This window comes from Astatotilapia calliptera, chromosome 19, assembly GCF_964374335.1.
Source record: "Astatotilapia calliptera chromosome 19, fAstCal68.1, whole genome shotgun sequence".
In the NCBI taxonomy this organism is placed as follows: Eukaryota; Metazoa; Chordata; class Actinopteri; order Cichliformes; family Cichlidae; genus Astatotilapia; species Astatotilapia calliptera.
Window position 1 is genome coordinate 5,932,376 of NC_137440.1, and position 22,593 is coordinate 5,954,968.

Genomic DNA, 22,593 nt, shown 5'->3' on the forward strand with positions numbered 1-22,593 from the left:
AGTAAAATGTCCCGTTTGAGATTTTTAGACTAAACGGTTCCTTTATTTTGGACGGTAATTAATCGGTAAAAAAAACTTATTGATGCTTTGTTTTGAATGGGCTCCAGTTTAAAACAGCAGTAAACAGTTTTCAGCCGAGCATATTGTGGCTTTGTCTTTTCATGTTATCATATTTGAGTATTTGGCTTTTAAATTGTTATCACCACAGTAGATGAGTCTTTTTTGCTACCCTTACCCTCCAGTCAATGGATGGTCAGATTACACCGGATATACAGAATCAATGAAATTTAAGGCCGTGTCAGGGAGTGAGAGTGAATCCCCTGAGGAAGTTACATCAGCCTCAGCCTCGGTGTGGACTGAAAACATCGCTCTTAGATTTAGCCCTTAGTTGTTTTTACAGCACATGCCGTATAGTAGTTCAGCCGCTTTGTAAATCTGCTACTTTCTCAGTGTCTCATTTTCTTTGCCTTGTATCATCAGTGGGTAAATATGATGTGGAAGTCTATAAGATGAGTTGAGTTTTTGTTTATTGAGCCCGGACAAAGACACATAGATCCTCTACTTGTCTCCCATAGCGTCTGACACATTCTCATGGCCTGAGAGCAGGCAAGTTAATCCAATCTGTCGTGATTAATGACTGCAAGCATGTTTAGGAAGTAAAAGACAAAGGAGTGTGATGGGTTGTTGTTCAATCAGCTTTGTAAGATCCTATCACATTGATCTGCATGATTAACGTGTTTTAAAGAATACATTTTGATTGTGTTAGAACTGGGAGCGCTGCGAGACTGGGCTAACAGATAGCATGCTGCAGCTTAAAGACATGAAGACCCGGCTGAACCAGACCATGCCAGAGTGTGATGACGACCTGGAGAGTGCAAAGCTCTACAAGGTACATCTCCAAATAACTAATCACAAAAGCACAGGAGGTGCATTTCTTGCTTCACTTTTTTAGCGGAAACTCCAGCAGTAAAATAATTTCGGCCTAATAATGAACTCTGAGCTGGGCGTGCTTTTGTTTAACTGTTGAGACTGAACCACAGTATAGTCCTGTTAAAAAGGAATATCGTTGGACGGAGACATACATTTATTTGTGTTCCTATTAACAAGAACTAGGATTTTTTTTAAAAACTAAACAAGGGGGTGAGTTTTGATTGTCAGCTTATTGCAATTAGTACAGAGAGTTAATTATATAATTTATAAAATAACTGACAGCCAGGCCGCTCTGACAGTAAGATAAAAGATCAGATAAAAGGTTCTTCATTTGGAGAAACACATATATTTGTTCTGTTTGTTATATCTGTTTTGTTTTTTCAAAGGTCTATCTTGTCCTTACTAAGAAATGAATATATGTGATTCTCAATGTGTCAGATTATTCTTTCATGCATTGTCTTTTCTCTTCAGCAGTTTTTTTGTTGTTGTTTTGTTTTTTTGTTTTTATGCATGTACTCCAAGTTCATATTCACATTCTGCATGTTAGTGTTAGCAGCCTGTAGGTGGTGAAGGGCTAATAAATATCTGTTTAAAATACTGACATGTAAACATCAGAACGTGGATCTACAACAAGTTCTCAGACTGTTTGGACCCAGGAGACCAAAGTCAAGTTTGAAATAGTTTTGCCTCAAAGCTCATCCCCTCTGACCCACCAAAGCCTTTATCCCCAACCCCTACCTTCCCCCTGCAGAGTCACCCCTCCCCCAGCCCAGCTTGCAGCCTGTGGCCTTTAATCCTCTCTCGCTGGGCGGGGAGAAATAGAGAGAAAAGGGTGATAGAGATAGAGGGAGAAAGAAAAAGGGGCTGGAGGTCCAGAGCGAGAGGACAGTAGGGACTAGCTGTGAGAGAGTGAGTGCAGAGGGCGAGGAGGGGGGAGTCCTGACAGTTTGTTGTGGTGATCGCTGTGTTATGGTATGCAGAAGAACAAGATCTCCCTGGAGGACTGGGCTGAGAGCCTGACGGAGCTGAGCAGCATGAAGACGGATCTGTCCCAGTACATCATTGCAGACGATGTCCTGCTGCTGCAGGAGCAGGTGGAGCACCTGCACTGCCAGTGGGAGGAACTCTGCTTCAAGGTTAGTGTGCGCAGGCTCAAACATGACTCCTGTCTGACTCTGGAATCAGAGCAGGCTTATCCTTAAAAATTCTCATGATTGTTCTATTCCTGGTGCATTTGCCTTGCTAAAGCTGCTTCACCAGTATCCTGAATAATTTTTTTTATATTGCTGTTTCCCCCGTTTGATTCTTACTTTCTAAAACTCAAACAGTCAAATCTCTTCGGGAAATTTTTTTTAAAGCATTGCTGATACAGAGATTGATATGAAGCATAATGAGACCAGAAACACTCATCAGAACTGTTTGGATTTAGGCCCGCAGTCTAAAAAACTGTCATGGTTTAAAGGGACAAAGTATCTTCAAACCATTGCAGGATGAAGTTGCAGGGTGAGGAATAGTCTGTCAAGAAGCTCAAGGGTTAAAGACAGCAACTAAATTTTCTTTATTTGGTCAAAAGTTGTTTTATTTGTTTGTTTTTTGGGGGGTTTCTTTTTGAAAGAGCACCTAAAAGTTATCTGACTTGATTAGCAGCAGCTCTCACATCTGCAGTACATTGTATGTGCTGTGATATGGTTTAATCAGCATTCTGAGTTCACCACATTCATTTATTCTTTCTGTTGAAAGTCTGAGCCATTAGAGGGGAGTTAAGTTAGTAAATCTCAGTAATACTTTAAGGGGCAACTAAAAGGACCAACACGTCTGGGAGGCGGGGCTGTGAAGGGAGCATTGTGATAACGGGGAACAGATGGTGACGAAAGAGAAATGTTGCAAAGAGCTAAGAGGTTTCAGGAAGAAGAGCTTTTGCATTAAAATGAATTTGGGGGAGGGGAAGGTGATCGCAAGGATGGGCACTTCTGACTGTGTGGAGGCTTCTTCATTCACGAATGTTTATTAAAAGTGAAACATTTTACCTGAGACACATTTACAGGTAAAGTGTGAAAATTGCCTAAAGATTGCCTAAAATACTCTCAGTAACATTTCCCTATCAGCTTTGTCAGTGTGTTTTTAAACAGGCCTTGTAAGTATGTTTGGAATGAATGATTTTCTCCAAATACAAAACGAAGTGTTCATGCCCACGGCGTGAAAAAAAAGGGAGCTTTATCCTCCAAGTGAGTCTGAGTAATCTATTACAGAGCAGTTAGCCTGTTTTGGCTTGGCACACATCTGTGACAGAAAAGTATAAACATTTAACACCAAAGAAACATCTAGGATGAAAGCTGGCAAAGTCAAGCATCCTATATCATCTCCCATGTTTAGATAAGGCTGTGCATGTGTTTCTCAGGTGTGCATATTATCTTAATATGTTGATGCTTAATGATAATCTGGAGGATACCCAGACTTTATAGGATGTCACCATTTGTGCCTGATTATTATTGTTTTTAAAGGTCTGAGTGTAAATCATTTGGAAAAAAATCACGATGAAGTCACCAGCACCAGGGTCCGCCTGAGTTAAATTCTATATTCATTCCAAGCTAAAGTGAACAACAACCCAATCAGCACAAATCAGCTTACAATGCATCTGCACCCATAATGATAAGATAGATTAGACAGCTACAGTACCACTAAGCATCTTACAGTGATGATACTTATTTAATTTCTGTCCCCCAATCCGCTTTGTGTCTCAGGTGTCCCTGCGTAAACAGGAGATCGCAGACCGCCTGAACGCCTGGATCATCTTCAATGAGAAGAACAAGGAGCTGTGTGAGTGGTTGACGCAAATGGAGAACAAGGTGGCGCACAACTCTGATCTCAACATCGAGGAAATGGTCGAGAAACTCAAGAAGGTAAGCGTTCTAACTAGGATGTATATTGGTAACGATATAGTTATAGTGACAGGAAGACCGATTTAAGTAGTGAAATACATAAAACCACCAAACAGTTTCTGAGCACAGCTGCAAGGGTCGCTGCTGAGTACTCCCACAACTTAAACTGTTGTCTGCAAGAGAATTAATTAAAACTTTACATTGTTAAATAAGATTTCTTACTGCCATCGTCTCAAGCTTCACTTGCTGTTAGTGAAGCAGAGTGCTGTAGTTGGTTTTTTGAACACTTCATGCTTAATCACAGTAGCCAAAGCAACAGCAATCAGGCAGTCTAACTGGCACTGTCTAATACCAGATACTTTCTGTTGTTTCACTGCTGTGCTGATGAGATCATCAGTAAGGTTTTCAAGCCATTCAAGCCCACAAAAGTACTTCTAGTAGAAGGATAACAGTCATAGAATCACTCTTTACCCCTCACAGCTGTAAAACAAAGGAATGCACTCATATATTAATGTGTGTGATTTTTTAATCAGCGTTAAAAGTTTCCTTTTGCATTTCGTTTGTGGCACCACTGCCGTCTGTGCTGCTTTGTATCAGGATGTGTCACGTTGTGTGGTGCACTGTCTGGGCTTTTCAAAAAGCTGTGAATTCCCTCCTGATTGTTAAAGAGACGACAGCTGTTTCTGGCCCAGCAGGGCCACGCGGGTGTGTTTTGTGTTGATCTCACGGCCTCTTTTATTTGGTGCTATGGGAGTGACGGTGATGGAGGGTGAAGGGGGGGAGTAGAGGTTAGTAAAGGTGAATGCTGAAACTCAGTTATTGCCGTCGTGAGGGTTTCAAACCTTTACAGCTCCTCTGGCATTAAAATTGAGCGTTTGGCCCTGAGATACAGACTCCTGGCACGCAAATTCAAACTAAATTCAAAGCTTTTAAGACTTAAAGAATGCTGGTGCACCAGAAATTTACATGCTCACGTGTAGTACATCATTCTGTCTTTTTACTTGGATTTCTCAATCAGGACTGTATGGAGGAGATCAACCTGTTCAGTGAGAATAAAACCCACCTAAAGCAGCTTGGAGAGCAGCTCATCACAGCCAGCAACAAGACAAAGGAAACAGAGATCAATGACAAGCTGAAGGACGTCAACGACCGCTGGCAACATCTGTTTGATCACATAGAGGCCAGGTAGGAAGCAAGAAGGCATAAAAATGTGTTAAGAAATGTTGCTAGAGATGTTGGAGATTAATTTTATATGAATGAATTTGTGAGTTTATACGTTTTATTGTTGAGTAAGGGTGCTGGTGTTGTAGTGCTTGGTTATATAACCAAGTTCGACTCCCAGTCCAAAACTTTGTTTAAACTTATATTGACAACTTTGACGCAAGTGCCTAACAGTTTATGCTAAATGTTTTTTTACATCACTCTTTGAACGTCTTTCAAACATTCAGCCGTTAGCAGTGGGGTTGCCTGCTTATTAAGAGTAGCACAAAAACTGCATATAAAAAATTGACCTAGCCACTGTGATGTCATATTTTGGCCTCGGTGTTAGCGTTCTGGCTGCAGTCATGTTCTTTTTTTTTTTTTTTGAAGCCAAATGCAGCTGTAATTGGAGTTACTACTTATCAGAGAATACTAGCAAGTTTGGTTAGAAAGCTTTATATAGAAAGCGTAGCAACGCTTAGCCATACACCACATTTTGTTACAAAACTGAAGCAAAAACTTGTTGGATGTCATCTACCAACAGCGGGTTATAATATTTGTCAGCTTGTTTTATCAAAATGTTCCAAAAGGTAACAGCACAAACATGGTGGAGAAAGGGGGAATGATGGAGACCAAAAACATTTTTCCAACTAGGCCGTAAACATCCTTTTTAATGTTGTAAAGTTAACATGGGAGTGTCTCAATTTCTGGAACTAGCCTCAAGTTGCCATTTGATGAACTGCACAGTATTTCCACATTGGCTTCATTTTGTTTGGCATAATAGCAATCCCTCCACACAGCTTAGTGTGACCGTCCCATCAATCTAATAATGCTGAAAGTCTGATAAAGTATTGCTGGGCTTGACAAGCTAACAGTGGGATATCCTGAAGGAACAATAAAACCTTTAGATTGCACTTTTTATATTATTTTTCCTCTTGCCTTCTGATATTCTGACATGATGCCATCACTCTTTTCTCTTATGGGAAATCTTACTGGATGTCTTTATGACTGTGTGCAGTATGACTGTTGATCCAAAGCTACAAGAGCAGCCCTGAAATGTGACTTGATTTGGAGAGAGAATGCAGTTATTTTCGTTCACATTATGAAGACATGCAGTTAGTGGGGTTAGGCTAATGATCCCAAATTCCCCTTCAACCATCAGGTGTGAATGTTTGTCTGTCTCTCTGTGTTAGCCATGTGACAGACTGGTGGCCTGTCTAGACTATGCTCCACCTCTTATTCTATGGTGACCCTGAACTGGATAAGTAAAAGAAAATGAATGGATGTATTAAATATTGGCTTCTGAAGTGGTTTGTATTTAGATTATCGCTACTTAACAAGTGGTTTTCACAGCTTAAGAATACAACCTGCTGATTATTCCTTTAGTCATCATGCTTCTTTGAATCCTGACCCCTTAGTGTTTACTGCTGCAGTTCAGCACGTGCAGCTTTATCTGTGCACTGTTGGACTGGGCACAGCACAGCTGTTATTCTACTGTGGCTGCAGATTAAAGTTGGTGAAGCAGAGGATAGACTCATATTATTATTAATCTATGAATTCAAATTGCATTCCAACACAGAGAAGATTGATAGCTGCATGCAGGGAGGTGCTGAAATGTTTCCACAGTTTATGGTTCCAGACAGAAAAGTTGACAATCAAACTTTAAAAGTGAAAAAGTAGCTGGATAAAGACAGAAGAGAGAGCTTGAGCTGCACTAAAGGATGAGCTGTGCCTGTCCAAGCTGAAAATGGGCAGAAGGTGGGCTACGTTCTGGGCAAGTCACCAGTATTTACCTCGTCACCTGTCACCAGTATTTACCAGTAGGGTTTTTTGTACTCATTTTTCATTATTAAAAACGAAACACATAAGCTGATGTATATATCTGAAAACTATAAATTACATCTCAGAAATTCCCAATTATTTTTATGGTATTTTGCAAGGGATGAAGCGAAATAATTAACTTTGCAGTTTTTGGATTCTGCAGAATTTAATTCAATTCAATTCAATTTTATTTACATAGCGCCAAATCACAACAAAAGTCGCCTCAAGGCGCTTCATAGATACAGCGAAAAACCCAACAATCATATGACCCCCTATGAGCAAGCACTTTGGCGACAGTGGGAAGGAAAAACTCCCTTTTAACAGGAAGAAACCTCCGGCAGAACCAGGCTCAGGGAGGGGCGGGGCCATCTGCTGCGACCGGTTGGGGTGAGAGAAGGAAGACAGGATAAAAGACATGCTGTGGAAGAGAGACAGAGATTGATAACAGATATGATTCAATGCAGAAAGGTGAAAAACTCAGTGCATCATGGGAATCCCCGGCAGCCTACGTCTATTGCAGCATAACTAAGGGAGGATTCAGGGTCACCTGATCCAGCCCTAACTATATGCTTTAGCAAAAAGGAAAGTTTTAAGCCTAATCTTAAAAGTAGAGATAGTGTCTGTCTCCCGAATCCAAACTGGAAGCTGGTTCCACAGAAGAAGAAGAAACACAAGTCTAAAAGGTTACACACTTGGATACTCCAGTGTCAGAATGTTTTCATCTAAGAGCAACTTTTGAGTTCACTATTTAGCTGATAGCAACACGAGTCTTTATATTTATGTATGTGGTGAGCCTGGAGATAATTATGTGTTCTTTCCACTCACAAGGTTGATCTCAGAAACAAGCGGCGTGCATTAGTGGAGGGTTTTTGACCTTTCTTGTTCTCTACTAGTCACTTTCCCGTAGTCAAACGGTGCAGTAGTTATTACCAGCTATGGCCTTGCTGTACAGCAGAATGGATGCAGGTTGGTGGAGTGCACAGCAATTATCAGTACATTTGCACCAAACAACAGGAAAGCGGGTTTAAACCAATGATTGAATGCTGCTGCACATAATTACCAGTCTAGTGATGGCAAAAGAACTGATTTTTTTCATAAAATGCACCAAGCGAATCAGAGCTAACTAAACTTTTTAAACCCAGATGACCCCATTTTTAAACCCAGGTTGCTGTGTAGTTAACATGGTTGCACTCTTTACCTTCATCTTATTCACATTTTAATAATATGAATTTAATATAAATGCAGTGATCCTTAATTCTTCATTATCCACTTAAGAAGCTGTTGACTGAAGCTTTTTCCCCCCATTTAGTTTGAAGCACTTTCGCATAATCAAGTGGGGTAGAAAATCACCGTGTTTCCGTTTCACAAGGGAAGCAAAATTTACATGGGGCTGATTGCTGCTTTTGTGAGTCGGAGGGTATTTAAATGAAAACCTTTCAACTTTGCCACATCTACCCAGGGCGATTTTTGAGGGGCAGTTAACAATGAGTGGCATCCTATCGATTTGTAGTGTTTATATGTGTGTGAACACGGCGCCAGATAGCAGGCTTCTCCTAGTGTGGTTTGTGTTTTAAGTAGGAAAAACAAACGCAATTAAAAAAGGGGAAATTTAAAGGGTACCTTCCGTGCTTGACCACCTGTGAATGGAGCGCTTTCAGGAAAGTTCAGCTTGCAAAGTGATGAATGTTAAAATTAAAGAAAAAAATTGATACATTTATTCTACAACTTGGCCTGAGAGAGACTGCACTAAATCCATCTATGTTGTTCATTTAGGGACAAGGGTCTTTATCATGACTGTCAGGCTGTTAGTACAGAGACATACCCTCTTCCACTAACAACAGAATGGAGACTAGAGTTGAGAGGGAGCATCACACACAATAGTGGATTTGCGCTCACTGGTCTCCTCCCCTTAAGTAACTGACCAGCATAAGATTGCTAAGCCTGCTAATGAGCCATTAGTGAGGAAACTGTGCAGTTGTCATATTCCAACTTTTTATTTCAAGTTTTTGAAAATGTTTGTGTGACACTAGTTACAATTGTTAAAATCTGTACTGGTATCAAAGCTGGGTGAAGTCTGGGTGAAGGTCTCAGTGCAGACCAGTTCTGGCACACCAAAACAGACAAACTGTATACTATTGTCTATCAAAATTTACTATCACTAGCACTAATGCACCCATAGTTAAGTGGAGTAGTTTAAGATTCTTGTTATTCATGTTATTATATCTGCTGCCAAAACCTTTGTAGGATTTGAGGCTGAGGACGAATTGCTGTGAACTGTAATAAGGGGGTAAAACCTTTCTATGCAGATAAATGTAGTCAGTGTCTGCTGATGAGTTAGTTCTTCTTTGTTGAGCCATCTGCTTCGCCAGAGGTTGTTTGGTTTCCCTAATTTTTAAATCATAGCAATCCTCCTGGCACTTAACAGTGTACACTACATTACTCTGTTTGTGTCTGGGGACTTGATCCTTGGGGTGGACTAATTTTTGGTGCAGCGAAAAATGGGTCCATTTACTTACTTGGATTGAGCATGCACCAAGACATCCGAGGGACTTCTCCAGTCTCAAAATTTGCATTCACATGAAGCCAAGAAAATATGTAGCTAGAGGTTTATGAAGTGAAGGTTGCGCAAGGGGTGTCGTGTCCGGGTAAATGTGTGGGTAAATGTTAGATAGATAGACTGTGTGAGACATTGTATAAAGTGTTTTGAATGCTCAAGTAGAACAGAAAAGTGCTATATAAGAACCAGTCCATTTACCATTTACAGCATGCACATTATACAGAGCTGAGTCAGTGGTTGGTCTCATTGGATGGTCCATTGTCAGAGTCCTGCAGGCCTCTGTCACATGTTTGGATAAGGGCTGATGAAGTTCCAAGACTAGCTGATTCAGAGTCACTGATGACTGTGGCGTGCCTCTTGCCATTGTCTGCATCTCACCCCACTAAGTTACATCAGATGACTGCTGAGGTTTGACTTGCAGAGGGATTAGATGCGCTGATACTGGCCCGCTGCTCGCCTTTGTCCCCCAAAACAAACCGGGTGCTCCGTCACCCGGCCCAGCAGCTGCTGTTTGCTAATGCGAGCCTTTGTCCTGATGGGCGCTCTGCCTCAGGGGCCACCATCCGCTCGCTTTATTGTGCGAATAAGATGCATGCAAGGCAGATGTTTGTTTTCTCTTTAAAAACATTTACCCTGCTCTGTCCAGACACCTCTCCTCCTCACACCTGGTATCTGCACAGATTTACTTCGTGTACTCTCACACAGCGTTTTTGTTTCTCAGATTATAGCACAGTCAAGCCGTTCATTTCAAGTACAGCTTTCACACATTTAGTGCCATGTTGTTTAGTTTATTTGTTTCGTTTATACAGACAGAAAGGTTGTCCTTTTGTTGCCACTCGGTTCTCTTTTCATGTGGCCATAGACCTGGTTGTCATAGTGATGGTGTTATTGCAACAGGGATTGGTTATGTGTGACAGACTGTGATATGTGAGATGGAGTCATCTTGGAGTTGATTATTTTATTTATAGGCATGTAATTGCAAATAAGTGAAATGTGAGATTTGCACTTGTGTGTATCCCTTCAACTTCTTCATGCCTGTAATCAATAATCTAAAATGAAATGTTGCAGGTCTCAGTTCACTACTCACATTTTGAGTGTGACCACCTCTAAAGTTGGCCATGTTAACGTTTAAGTCTGCAGGGATTGACTCACTTTTGGAGACTTGTTTGCTTGTGCTGTTCTTTCTTTCTGTGTTTTCTCTTGTGCACCAGGTGGCTCATTTTTATATACAGCTACCAACATAGAAGTAGTTGGCCAGCTTTGCATGTTCTGTCACACTCCCACAAAGTTATTTCATTAGTTCATTTCTGTTCTCATTTTATGACCTTTTTTTGTTGTCATTCTTCCTTCTGCTCCACCTGTTGTTTTTTTCTAACCTTTATTATTCAGACCTGTAATATATTACTTGTTCTTGGTACTCTGAGCCCGAGGGTGGTTTATTTCAATATAAAGAAGGTGGCAGATGGAAGTTTACCAACCTCGGGTTTCTGGCTGGCTCTGTCTGCGTCGGCCACTATTGGCAGTCTGAGCAACAGTTTACAGCTCCACCTTTAATGAACTTTAATGTCTTTACCTTACAGACGTCTTGAATTGTTTTAGCCTAACTGTGTACTTTTCTACTTCCTCAGTCATGGTCTTGCCACATTATCCTGAATCTCTGATATTCATGCATATTTATCAAACTCACCGAGAGACAGATGGCTTGAATGGTCTCTTATAAAGTTCAGTTGGTAGATTTTTAGCCACAGAATTAATCCTGGTTTAGCTGTGTCAGTACCCTCTGTGAAAACATGAAAAACAAATTAGTATTAAAATCTATGTTCTCTCAAGTAGTTCTGGATTTGAGAGCTACCCATCAAGCCTGGTTTATTTTCAATTTTTTAGTCCTTTAAATAGATATTTTCAAACATGTGAACTCATAACTAAATATCATATCAAACATCACTCATAAGTAAATATGAAACAAGAAGAGGAAAATTATTAATTCTGTGAATTAAGAGAAATAAAATGAAAAAAAGAAACAAAAGTTTCAAGAAAGACTGCAAAGCAGAAAAAGTATCTAGAGAAAAATACATTTTAATCAAGCTTGAATATTATTAGTTTTGGTAGTTAATTATTTGGGCAATTTCTACAGTTTCCAATGCTGGTTCTTTGTGAGTGTACCTGTCACTGCATCCAGCTGTTTGTAAAAGCTGGAAGAGGAGAAGAGAGGATGGTGAGAGGAGGGGACGGGCGGTCTGTGGAGAAGGCAGGGAGGGGAGGGATGGTGGGTTAGCGCTTGCTAGCAGATGAGCCACCATCATGGAGTAGTCTCCTCACCAGCCTGTAAGTACCTCTCACCCTGATCTGGAGACTTCATCACGCCCCGTCCGACCTGGCGCGTGAGGCTGGAAAAGCGGACGGGTGAAAGGGTGGGGGGGCAGATTGGGTGTTTTGTTATGATAAGGAGACGAAGGTTGAGGAGCAAAGGGGGATGGGCTGAGCTTTGTTGATGCAGGCACGTAGGCAGGCAGGCAGGCAGACACACACCGAGTCTTTCAGAGCTAATTCAGTTTAGCTTGGGCTTGCCTCGTGCGCGTTTACATTCAAATAAAAGGTTGGACAGCAGATGTGTATTTTTGTGAGGGTATGCAGCGGCATGTTTTTGGTGGTGTTCTCCGTTCCTCTGTCTAGTGCAACATCATCACATATGGTACAGATGTGCAGCCCAGAGCTCACACCTGCACAGAGACACATAAAAACAAACATGCATCATCAGCTAAATATGGAGCAGGGGAACCCCTGTTCTATCTCTGCTACTGGGGCAGCAACAGCATCCAACATTCCCAGTCTGTGTCTGTATGCAAAGCAGAAAACTTGGTGGGCTCAATGCAGCTTGTTGCTGCATCAGACTCATTGTTGCATCATTGAGCTGTACTGCCTCGTATGCACAGTGGGCACATTGATTAGTACATGACACACAGCTACACTTTTTATTGTAGTTCTGGACGACATTACTGCTACTTTCAATGAAATCAGTGGACATAAATGACCCTGGAGAGACAAATCTAATAGACTGTTAAGAGCAACCTAGAGAAAAGCAAACAAACAGCATCCCAGCTCGCTCTGAAGATCCACTTTAACTTCACAGGAGGTTTCTTCATGTCAATAAGGAGTTTTTTCTTCCCACTGTTGCCAAGCGCCTCCTCCTAGGGGGCCGTCTGATTGTTGGGCTTTCTGTATTACAGTGTTTATTGCTATATGGATAAAAATGAATAAATTGAATTAAGTCCCATCATAATAACTTACAAACTTTGAAGTTAGACAATTGTTGAAAAATTTTGTTAATAATTAATGTATTTTTTAACCCAATTTTTAATTGGGTTAAAAAATACATTAATAAAAAACATTACAAATGTGATTAATTAAAGAGCAAAGATCCAGATGTGAGGTATAAATCATTTAAAACATTTATTGAGATAAGCTAAGGTTATATATTCATACATCTGCACTGACCAAGAATTGCCAAAAGATTCATGAGTGGGTGTATTGTAAGGAAATCAAAAGCATTCACAAAACCCAGAACAACCCAGAACACCAATCTATCACAGAAGTGATGTGAAACGACATTCACAATGAAGTCTCATTGATCAGCTATACAATATTTTTTAGGCCACCTGATCCAAATTCATATCAAATGCAATAATCCAAATAACGTCTTAAAGTCCTCTAAACATTGTCCCCTCAACCTTAAAGCACAATGATAACCAGCAGTTAAGAGTGAACGGAGGAAAGAAAACTTCACCTGTAGCTTTGAGAAAGAGTTTTGAACTTGAAAATTAATAACGATACTTAAAATACTATAATAGTATAATAATCTATAACATTACTTTTATTTCACTAAAAGTTTTGGCATTCAGGTCGAAGTATAGCATAAATGGCAGAGGCTGTCATTAGGCTCTAAAGGTGTTCCAAATGTTTCTTATTTTTGTGGCACCAAAGAAATGAAAGGCAGTGCATAATATTTTCAGCAAAAGGGAATAAGAAAAACCTTAAATACAGCAGATGAACGTCTGTATCCAACACGTACACAAAACTCCAAATGACTAATAATCCTTTAAGTGGTCAAACAGCTTAAGGTGGCAACAACCACAATGTCATTATGATTTCAGATTGTCTGCTTTTACTTGACAGCACAGAGAACACAGGAGTGATAAATAAACTCTGCTCTTCACTGAGTTTTCCTTCTTGAGGTACTTGGAGCGGTTTGATGTGTTTTTTCCAGTAAATTTTTGTTACTGAGAGACATGATCATTAAGAAACTTTCTCTGTCACACAGTTTGTGTGCCGAGTTTATTCTTTCAACTACAAAAATATCTTAACAAAAACTTGTTGTTGGATAGTTGTCTTCATGTCATTCCCCAGTTTTTGTAACCCGCTGATGTCACTAAAAGTCATGTTGTTGTTTTTTTAATTTGGCGTTGGGCCGGTGTATCGAACAAATTCCAGGACGTTTGAGGACATTAGGTGCCCCATCCTTGCTATGGCTAAGATAGAAGCTGCAAAAACATATTTGTGTTAAGAGCAGTGACAGATCTATAATTAACAGACCACACTCTGGATGTGAGTTCCATCCGAGCCTGCAATTTAGTGAATATTAAGATGTGGAATTTTTTACTTCTGGTCACATGACGTTGCTGAGTCACCTCTCTCCTCTCTGCGTGTGTTGTGGAATGAACCGATGTAGGTCACTGACCTGAGAGCTGTGCTGGAATGCAGCCGCTCTCTCAGACAACACGCAGCTCTCAGTCAGATGTAGGTCAGCTTGCAGCGTGGCTTATAATGGCTCCCGTTGTGTCATTCGTTGGAACGACAGCAGCGCTTCCCACACAAAGTTAAAACCTGCCACAGTGCTAATGTGTGACATGGGGCTGAACGTAGCGTTCACAGTGGCAGGTTGATGGGTGTTTGCTCAGCATCCTTAGTGTCCTAATTCAGTTTTTTGTCTCCTCAAATTGCATGATGAAAACAAAACCTTGTGTTACACACTTGAGACAAACAGACAAACAAATGCATGCATTATTTAAAGAGCTGGTGTATGTAAGACTTGCAGATTTTGACTTCAGATGCAGGCTGCTGCTTGCTAAAGCTGTTTACATGTATTATGTTCCTTTAAGCTATTTAACATACCTGTAGCTTTAGGCAGAGAGCCACAAATGGGGCACAGAAGTCAGAAACTGACTGGGGGAATTTTTTTTTGAAGGTTTTTTACCCTTTCTGGTGATCTGTGATAAGCTAAACTCCAGTGAGAACTGTTCTAATGTGATGCATCTTTCCTCGACAGGGTGAGGAAGCTGAAAGAGACGCTGGTGACGGTGCAGCAGCTTGATAAGAACATGAGCAACCTGCGGACGTGGTTGTCCCGTATTGAGACAGAGCTAGCCAAGCCGGTGGTCTACAGCACCTGCCACAGTGATGAGATTCAGAGGAAACTAGCTGAACAGCAGGTGGGCAAAGATGGGAGGACTTGTGTGAGATGCATTAACTTATGAAAGTGTGTATTTTTAAAGATTCAGTCAAAACCTACAAAGTCCTGCAAGACCAGGAAACTAAAGATCTAAAATTTCATTTCAAGATCTACATGAAGTACCTCTTAATAACTAATATAACCTCTAAGAAGAAGAGAACAGTTGGCACAATGCTGTGTGACAACTGGAGTGATTATTTCTTTGATTGTTTGGTATTTAAAGCCAATCGCCTCCCACAGCCATGTGAAAAAGGAAGATCTCATGAAAGGTGAGCAAATCACCTTTTATGGTTTCTTTGTGGAAGAAAAACGAGAGCTCTCTGTACAAATCTACTGAACTCGGACATCTTCAAGGTAAAAAAAGGAAAAAGGGGCACTTAAAGTGCTATTTTAGAAATGCACGAGGTAGAATTAGGACTCCACTGTGAGGGGAGACATTGCGTCTGGTTTTAAACCCTTTATGTTATGGCCACCCTGTGGTGGTCCAAAGCATACTAACATAAGAGTGAATAATGTGCGCTGCAAAGTAAAATCTCAGCAAGGCTCTGCTAAGAGAGGAGTTTGTGAAGGAGACAGCTGTCACGCTGGGCTGAGAGATGGTAAATGCGCTGAGAGGCAGAGCTCATGAGGAGGTCCAAAAAAAGGTAAATGGACTTTAGCCTGTTACTCCATTTGTCATCTGCCATATAGCAGTACTTTGGGAAATGGCTAAAAGTTCCAGGTCTTAGAGCAAAGATGGGTGGAAGGGTTCAGAGGGAGAAATATTGTTTTTATGTCTTGGGTAGAGTTGCCTGTTTGCCTCTCGGGTTTTGGAAAAATCTCATATAGATATGCACGTTTGATAGTATACGGATGAGATCAGGTGACAGTGGTTGTTGGACCTGTGGTTCATTTTGCATTTTTTAATCACTGGATTAAACATTTAAATGCACACGTATATAGCATTAAATGTGACAAATGGGCACATTCCCTTTAAACCCACAATGTGTTTATTCTTGTTTTAAAAAAGGGTTAGGGTACGTTGGTCAAAATATGTGAATTTGCTAAAGTCAGACCACATTATCAACAAGCACAGTAATGCTTTAAAAGAACAGAATAACTCCCAGACCTACCTTGATTAAATGCATGAATAGAATACAACATAGTGTTTATTTATTTATAGTGTTTATTTTGTAAAAGAGTAAACACCAACCCTGCAGCACTTTTTGGCAGGGCTTTTTTAAATTGTTCATTCTGTATTCTGTCATGTATGCAATTTTTGGTTACTGTGAAGGTATGTAGGTACACGCGTTAAACAAATGCAAACAGAGAACGTAACATCGCATTTGAAACATTTTGAAAGTTTTTTACAAAAACCTTTAGATGTTAACAAGGGTTCAGTGAGATTGTCCCACCCATTAAGCAGGAGGTACATATACACACACACGCACGCATATATATTATTGTTTCCATTTTATATAACTGCAACTCTTTCAGCTTTACCACATTATTTTAGAAATAAGTACTAAAACTCAGTGATCAGCCTTTCCCTTAAAAGCTGGGCCCCACAAACTGGTTGACATGAGCCACTTTTTCTGTGAGAAACTCAACATTTTCTGAACTTCTGAAAGTGCTCTACTCTGCCACAAGCATGTCAGCCTGAGTGCTCCTTACTTTTTTGGGGTCTAAAATGCGACTGACTGCTACGTAGTAACTGAACTTGTCAGCACTGCTAGTAACCCAAGAGTTTGGAGAATTTTCTTTCTTTTTTTATGTCTTTTTTTTTATGATGGATTTGGGGGTCAAAGCAAGCACAGATGTGTTCATTTGACAAGTTAACAGTGAAAGGGGTTCAATTGCACTAATTTCTTAAATCACTGAATATCTCTAGCTAATGATTTTTCTCCACTCAGAATTTTACAGATCTGTGCAGTTCAGGGGAAAAGATACACTTAGAATCTGCAAAACAAATTGGACTCCAGCTTTCTGTCTAAATCTGGACAGGGACGTGTCTGAAGAAATAGAGCTCATATCTGATGAAAGAAATGGTGGCAGTTGTAAAGGAGTGAAATGGAGACAGATGACAGGCAAAATGAAAGGAGACGAATTCGAATCGGCGTGGCGATGTGCAGAGCCTTAAAGAAATTGGACTTCTCCTGTTCCTCAGAAAAAGGCTGCAGGTCTCTCCATTAGCAGATGAGGGATGGCTGAAATGACTCCTGTGTGGATAGGCACTTTAAGCTTTCACTGGTCACCATGGCAACCTAGAGAGTGGTAACTTTGAACAAACAAAAAGTGGTGTCCAGCCCCAGTGAGGGAGCTCTCGCTGTCTCTCTCTCATGCTTACGTACTCACACACACACTCACACACACACACTCACACAAACTCTGGGAAAAGGCAAAAATGAGGAAAAAACTAAGAACATAACACCAAGGGCCAAAACGAACAGCACCCAGGAATCATGCTGTGCTGTGTCTACAGATTGCAGGCCTCAAAACAAACCAGAAAAATACAGAGTTTGGGTTTTACTTTGTGATTTCTAGAAGAGGAGAAAGTTAAAGAAAAAGTTTTTTTGTCTTTTGTTTTATCTGTGCCGGTTGGCATTCAGGATCTGCAACGGGACATCGAGCAGCACACAGAGAGCGTGGCCTCGGTGCTGACGCTGTGCGACGTCCTGCTCCACGATGCCGATGCCTGCGGCAGTGACTCGGAGAACGACTCGATCCAGCAGACCACCCTCAGCCTGGACCGCCGCTGGAGAAACATCTGTGCCATGTCCATGGAGAGGAGGATGAGGTGAGCAGCCAGGAAGGGTTGAAGATTGTTTACTGATTCTTTAGTTTACAGTGGTTGGAGGGGTCTTACACCTTCCAGAGCTCGGGCTACTGTGATTAGAAGTTAACATGTGCCTTTTCTGCCCTCAGAATTGAGGAAACGTGGCGTCTCTGGTGTAAGTTCCTCGATGACTACTCTCGCTTTGAACACTGGCTGAAGACGGCAGAACTGACAGCAGCCAGCCCCGACTCCGCCGACGTCCTCTACACCAGCGCCAAGGAGGAACTCAAGAAGTTTGAGGTCAGCAGATTATTTTGCTCTCTGTTTGGGTGGACCTAAATAATTGGGATTTCTGTGCATTCTGATATTAGCACTACAGGAAAAGCCAGGGGTATGTTAAAATGTAAAAAGGTCAGCTCATTCATTAAAAAAAGGAAAGGAAATTAAAAACTCCCTTTTGAAAAGAAGAAGCCGGTAGCACCAGGCAGCCACTTGCTGTGATGGGTGAGGGAGACAGAAATGAATGTCTGGTCCAGAGGGAAAAAGGTTCAGCAGCTGTTAAATAGCTGTTTTCAATTTTTGTTTTTCTTTCTAATTTTATATTTCCCTTGAATCAGCAGACACCAAAGACGCATCAAACACAGTTTTAAGTGCTCAGGTGTCCTGTTGCGCTGTGACTCACTGGTGACCTTTGGTGCGCTGGTCTAGATTAGAAGCACAGATTAGTGTCTGGTAATCTGGAATTTGCTGAAATGCCTTCATTTCTACAGCAACAGGGAACCAGTGTATATAGTGGTGTTTAAAAAATACCAGTGACCTACATTATGTATCCTGGCTGTCAGTGACATATTATGGAAGCTGTGGAGTGTCATTATTAAAGATGCAAATCAGCTGTGGGTTGTATTTATAAAGAAAAGGTTATTTCACACAGCCTTATAACCAGTGCTCACATTTCTGTTGTGGAATCAACAAAATTTGCTTTAACAACTTTCTGTAAGTGACTAGTTGTTCTTTGTTTTCAGGGGATTTTTTCTTAACGTAATCTTCAACACGGCTATGTTAACAGATACATCAAAGCATGTGCACTCTATTAAAGCACCCGCTCCAGCTTGAAGTGTTCTTCTCATTGACACTCATGTGTGACTTTCAGGCGTTCCAGCGGCAGGTTCATGAGCGCCTGACTCAGCTGGAGCTGGTCAACAAACAGTACCGCCGTCTGGCCCGAGAGAACCGCACCGACGCCGCCAGCAAACTTAAGGTCATGGTCCACGAGGGGAACCAGCGGTGGGACAGCCTGCAGAGGAGGGTCGCAGCCGTGCTCCGCAGACTGAAGGTGAGAAAGGAGGTCGGAGGTCAGGACTGGCTGAAGGTACCTTAGGAAAGCTACTCTGTTAGAAGCAAGAGTGACTGTAAAATTAAAAAAATAAATAGATATACATACATATATATATTTATATATAAACAGAAATCAAACATTGTTGTGTTTCAGGCATTATCAGATGATCTGTGTAGTATCTCCCTGCTCCACGCTAAGCTCTCAGGATTTAGGTCACCTCTCAGACGGTGACAGGGCACATGGCATCATGTTGGCAGGGAGGCGTTTTCCTCGTGCCATGTGCTTCTGAACAGATGGAGATGTTTTTGTTGCTTTATGGAGATGCCTTGTAATCAAAGAATTCCGCTGCTTGGTGCCAATTGCCAATAAGGCACGTACAGCGGCAAGAGCTCTCACAAAATCCGATTTTCTGCGACATTATGGGCTACATTAATGGGAAATGATTAATACAAAAAACACAAGTGTAGAGAGTCTGTAACCATAACTGTGCAGATGGGTTCTGTATCACCAGTTTGCATCACAGTAGTTGTTACTAAGGTTGGGCGATATGTAAAGTTTTTCAAACCGACAATCGTTAGTCCAGTAAATAACGATATATTTGCACAGGTGACTTTTTGATGGGCGGAGCAATGTAATCATGCATGGACTGAGTTGCGCATTTAGAAGGAGGGAATATTTTACCTTCTTTTCTTGTTTGTTTCAGTATTAATATAGCTCTTTTTTGCTTCATTCATTTATTTGAGATTCGCCAAATCACACAAAAGACTTCATGTCTGAGATTGTTTTTTAATGTTCGCTGGAAGAGACATTTTGATTTTTAACTTACTTTTTGTATAATTTTGTATTTGTTGTTTGGTTGAGTGTGTAAGTCAGATAAACACTGGAACAGCCTGTAAACACGGTTATAGTGGACAAAAGAAGCCAGTTTCCCTTTCTTTTCCTCCCCATCTCCCCACATAGGCTACTGCCTTTCTGTCTTTCTGTTAAGAGTAATTGAATTGAGTAATTGAATCACTGCATTTGGGCGCACTCTGAGGAGGGTGCGTTAGTTCGCAGATAGAAGAGGGTACCGTAAAAAAGGCTCTATTATTTTTTCTGTCGACTGCTTCTCTTAGCTTCAACATTATTAACAAACTTACTCATGGGCAAATAAATAAATAAATAAATCGCTCTTTTGGTGAAAGGCTCAGCCTATCAACAATTGCCCAACCTTATGTGACACTACACTTACACAGCAAGTTGATATCTGGATCACATAAGCCGGCTATATTTGTAGCACACAGTTTATGGCATCAAAGGAATATACTAAAAGTAATATTTCTGTCCTATTCAGTATTTTACGTCTCAAAGAGAAGACTTTGAGGGAACTCGTGAGGGGATCCTCGTTTGGCTGACTGAAATGGACCTTCAGCTCACCAATGTAGAGCACTTCTCAGAGAGCGATATCGAAGAGAAAATGAGAGAGCTAAACGTGAGTATTTCCCTACTGATGTTGCGCTGTAACATTATCCTGTTTACATATTGATGGACTGGCTGGGTCTCTCACTGGCTGAAATATTTTCATACCGTCGTGTCATTTACCTCTGCAGGGTTTTCAGCAGGAGATTACCCTGAACACCAACAAGATCGATGCCCTGATCGTATTTGGGGAGAACCTGATCCAGAAGAGTGCTCCTCTGGACGCTGTGCTTATTGAGGATGAGCTGGAGGAGCTCCACTCCTACTGCCAGGAGGTGTTTGGCAGAGTGGCTCGCTTCCATCACCGCCTAGTCAATAGACGTCCGGTTAGTAGTATAAATGACTCAGAAAAAATAAAAAAGCTGGAGTTTTCTCAGACTGGCTGTACCTGTAAACTGCTGCTCTGAGAATGAATGGGATAAAAGCATTTGTTTTTGTTTTGTTTTTTTTAATCTGAGGACATGCTTGATTTTTTAAATATGTGTCTAACTCACAGACATGAACTTCAAGAGACATTTGTCATCTTATTTATCAGGGTTTTTTTTTTCCAACCTGCAGGTTCTGGAGGAGGAGGAGAGGGAGATGTCAGACCGAGACACAGACCGAGACGATTCACCCGATTTGACCCCGTCCTGGATGGCGGAGAGGAGAAGGAAGGAGGTGGATATAGCAGTGGGAGGAGTTTCAGGTGGACCACAGGTGATGTGCCACCTCCTGGTACCCCCTATAGAGCGATCAGGAAGAGAGACCCCCCTCAGTGTGGATTCCATCCCCCTAGAGTGGGATCACACAGTCGACGTGGGGGGGTCATCATCCCATGAGGACGACGAGGATGCCACCTTCTTCAGCGCTCTGTCAGGTTAGCTTCGTGTCAGGACTTTAGGCTCATGGGTTAAGTTATGTTATATAGCATTCTGTATTAATTCTTCAGATGAAAAAAGCTGAAAAAAAGCCGTTTTTGATATTCCTGTAACACCTTTAACACCTTTGCAGATCTCCATATCCTCAGCTGTGAGACTTTAACCTCCACTGTTTCTTACAGACATGAAGGTCACAGAGAATTCAGAGTCGTTTTTTAAAGTGACTGCCAGTGCAGTGAAAGCAGCCTCGGGTAGGCGCTCTGCCTCCTGCATGTGTCTGCTTTGCTATGCATTTTTTTTCAACTAGCATCCTGCTTTCACCTTTTTTAATCTTTTCTCTTATTTCACCCCATTTCCACCATGAGTCACAAATGTGGCTGCGCACGGCCGCAAATTATCATTCACTTTGAAATGTTTGGTTTGGTTTGGTTAGCGATTGAAGATCATGAGACCTGCATGATACTGCAAGTCGGTTGTGTGTGTTTCTTCAATCCATTTGTGGTTTATTCATTTGGTTTATGCACGGTGAACCTTTTCATGCATGTGTCGGAGGGCTGGTGAAAGGAGCTGTCTTTCCATCATTACTCTTGTCACTGAAGTTTTTATTTGAAATTTAACAGTCACTGTTTTCTCCTCTCGGTCTCCTCAGTGAAGTCAGTGACTGACATGCCAAGCTGGCATCTGCCTGGCTCCCCGGAGAGGAAACAGCTTCCTCGAGATATCATCCAAGCCCTGAGCTCTTTCCCTACACATACAACCGGCACTTCCTTCCATCAGCAGGGCTATGTACGTACAAACACACGATACTTATTGGATCCAACGTCAGGTCCAAATTAAACACAATAGAAATGGTACACTATGATAGATTTTTGAAGACTTTTTATCATCTTTCATATTTCTAAGAATAAAACACATAGGCATAAGAATGCAGAGTGCTTCCTTTTTTCTTTTTTTTTTAACCAGTGTAACGCCTCAAACTGATTGTGTGTGTATCTGTGTGTTCAGGCGAAGCTAATGTCAGAGTGCAGTGGCAGCATCGACAGCGTGAAGAGGGTCAAACTCATGCTGAACGATGAGGAGGAGCTGGAGGATGCAGGCCTGACCAGCAGCACGGCCAGCAAGCATACCAGCACGGGTACGCAGACAGAGATAACCGCAGGTGCGAGAGGTCTCACTCTGTTTGAAACATGTAACAGTAGGGATCATGCTGGAGGTCCTGAAGGCAAGTCGGAAAACACATTTTCAGAAAATCCACACACTAAAATACAGGACAAAAATTTACTAACATGGA

General features: G+C 41.4%; 1 protein-coding gene and 1 long non-coding RNA gene across 6 annotated transcripts in view; one reads left to right on the top strand and one right to left on the bottom strand.

Moving 5' to 3' along the window:
• Nucleotides 1-22,593, top strand: part of LOC145419293 (nesprin-2-like) — a 48,018-nt gene that overhangs the window by 15,662 nt on the left and 9,763 nt on the right. For 2 of the 5 annotated variants that reach the window (XM_080293971.1, XM_080293974.1), the window contains exons 26-39: nt 767-889; nt 1,911-2,066; nt 3,672-3,830; nt 4,828-4,994; nt 14,711-14,873; nt 17,482-17,669; nt 17,798-17,948; nt 18,799-18,981; nt 20,318-20,455; nt 20,574-20,768; nt 21,001-21,301; nt 21,485-21,553; nt 21,952-22,088; nt 22,308-22,524. In XM_080293971.1, the coding sequence (XP_080150097.1) occupies nt 767-889; nt 1,911-2,066; nt 3,672-3,830; nt 4,828-4,994; nt 14,711-14,873; nt 17,482-17,669; nt 17,798-17,948; nt 18,799-18,981; nt 20,318-20,455; nt 20,574-20,768; nt 21,001-21,301; nt 21,485-21,553; nt 21,952-22,088; nt 22,308-22,524 (2,347 nt within the window). The remainder of the gene's footprint in view (nt 1-766; nt 890-1,910; nt 2,067-3,671; nt 3,831-4,827; nt 4,995-14,710; nt 14,874-17,481; nt 17,670-17,797; nt 17,949-18,798; nt 18,982-20,317; nt 20,456-20,573; nt 20,769-21,000; nt 21,302-21,484; nt 21,554-21,951; nt 22,089-22,307; nt 22,525-22,593) is intronic. The other 3 variants (XM_080293972.1, XM_080293975.1, XM_080293973.1) reach the window with 3 other exon arrangements.
• Nucleotides 18,244-21,135, bottom strand: LOC145422511 (uncharacterized). The gene is made up of 3 exons (XR_013903819.1): nt 20,995-21,135; nt 20,566-20,750; nt 18,244-18,975 (listed from the first exon to the last, which is right to left on the bottom strand). It is a non-coding gene; the product is annotated as an uncharacterized LOC145422511 (long non-coding RNA).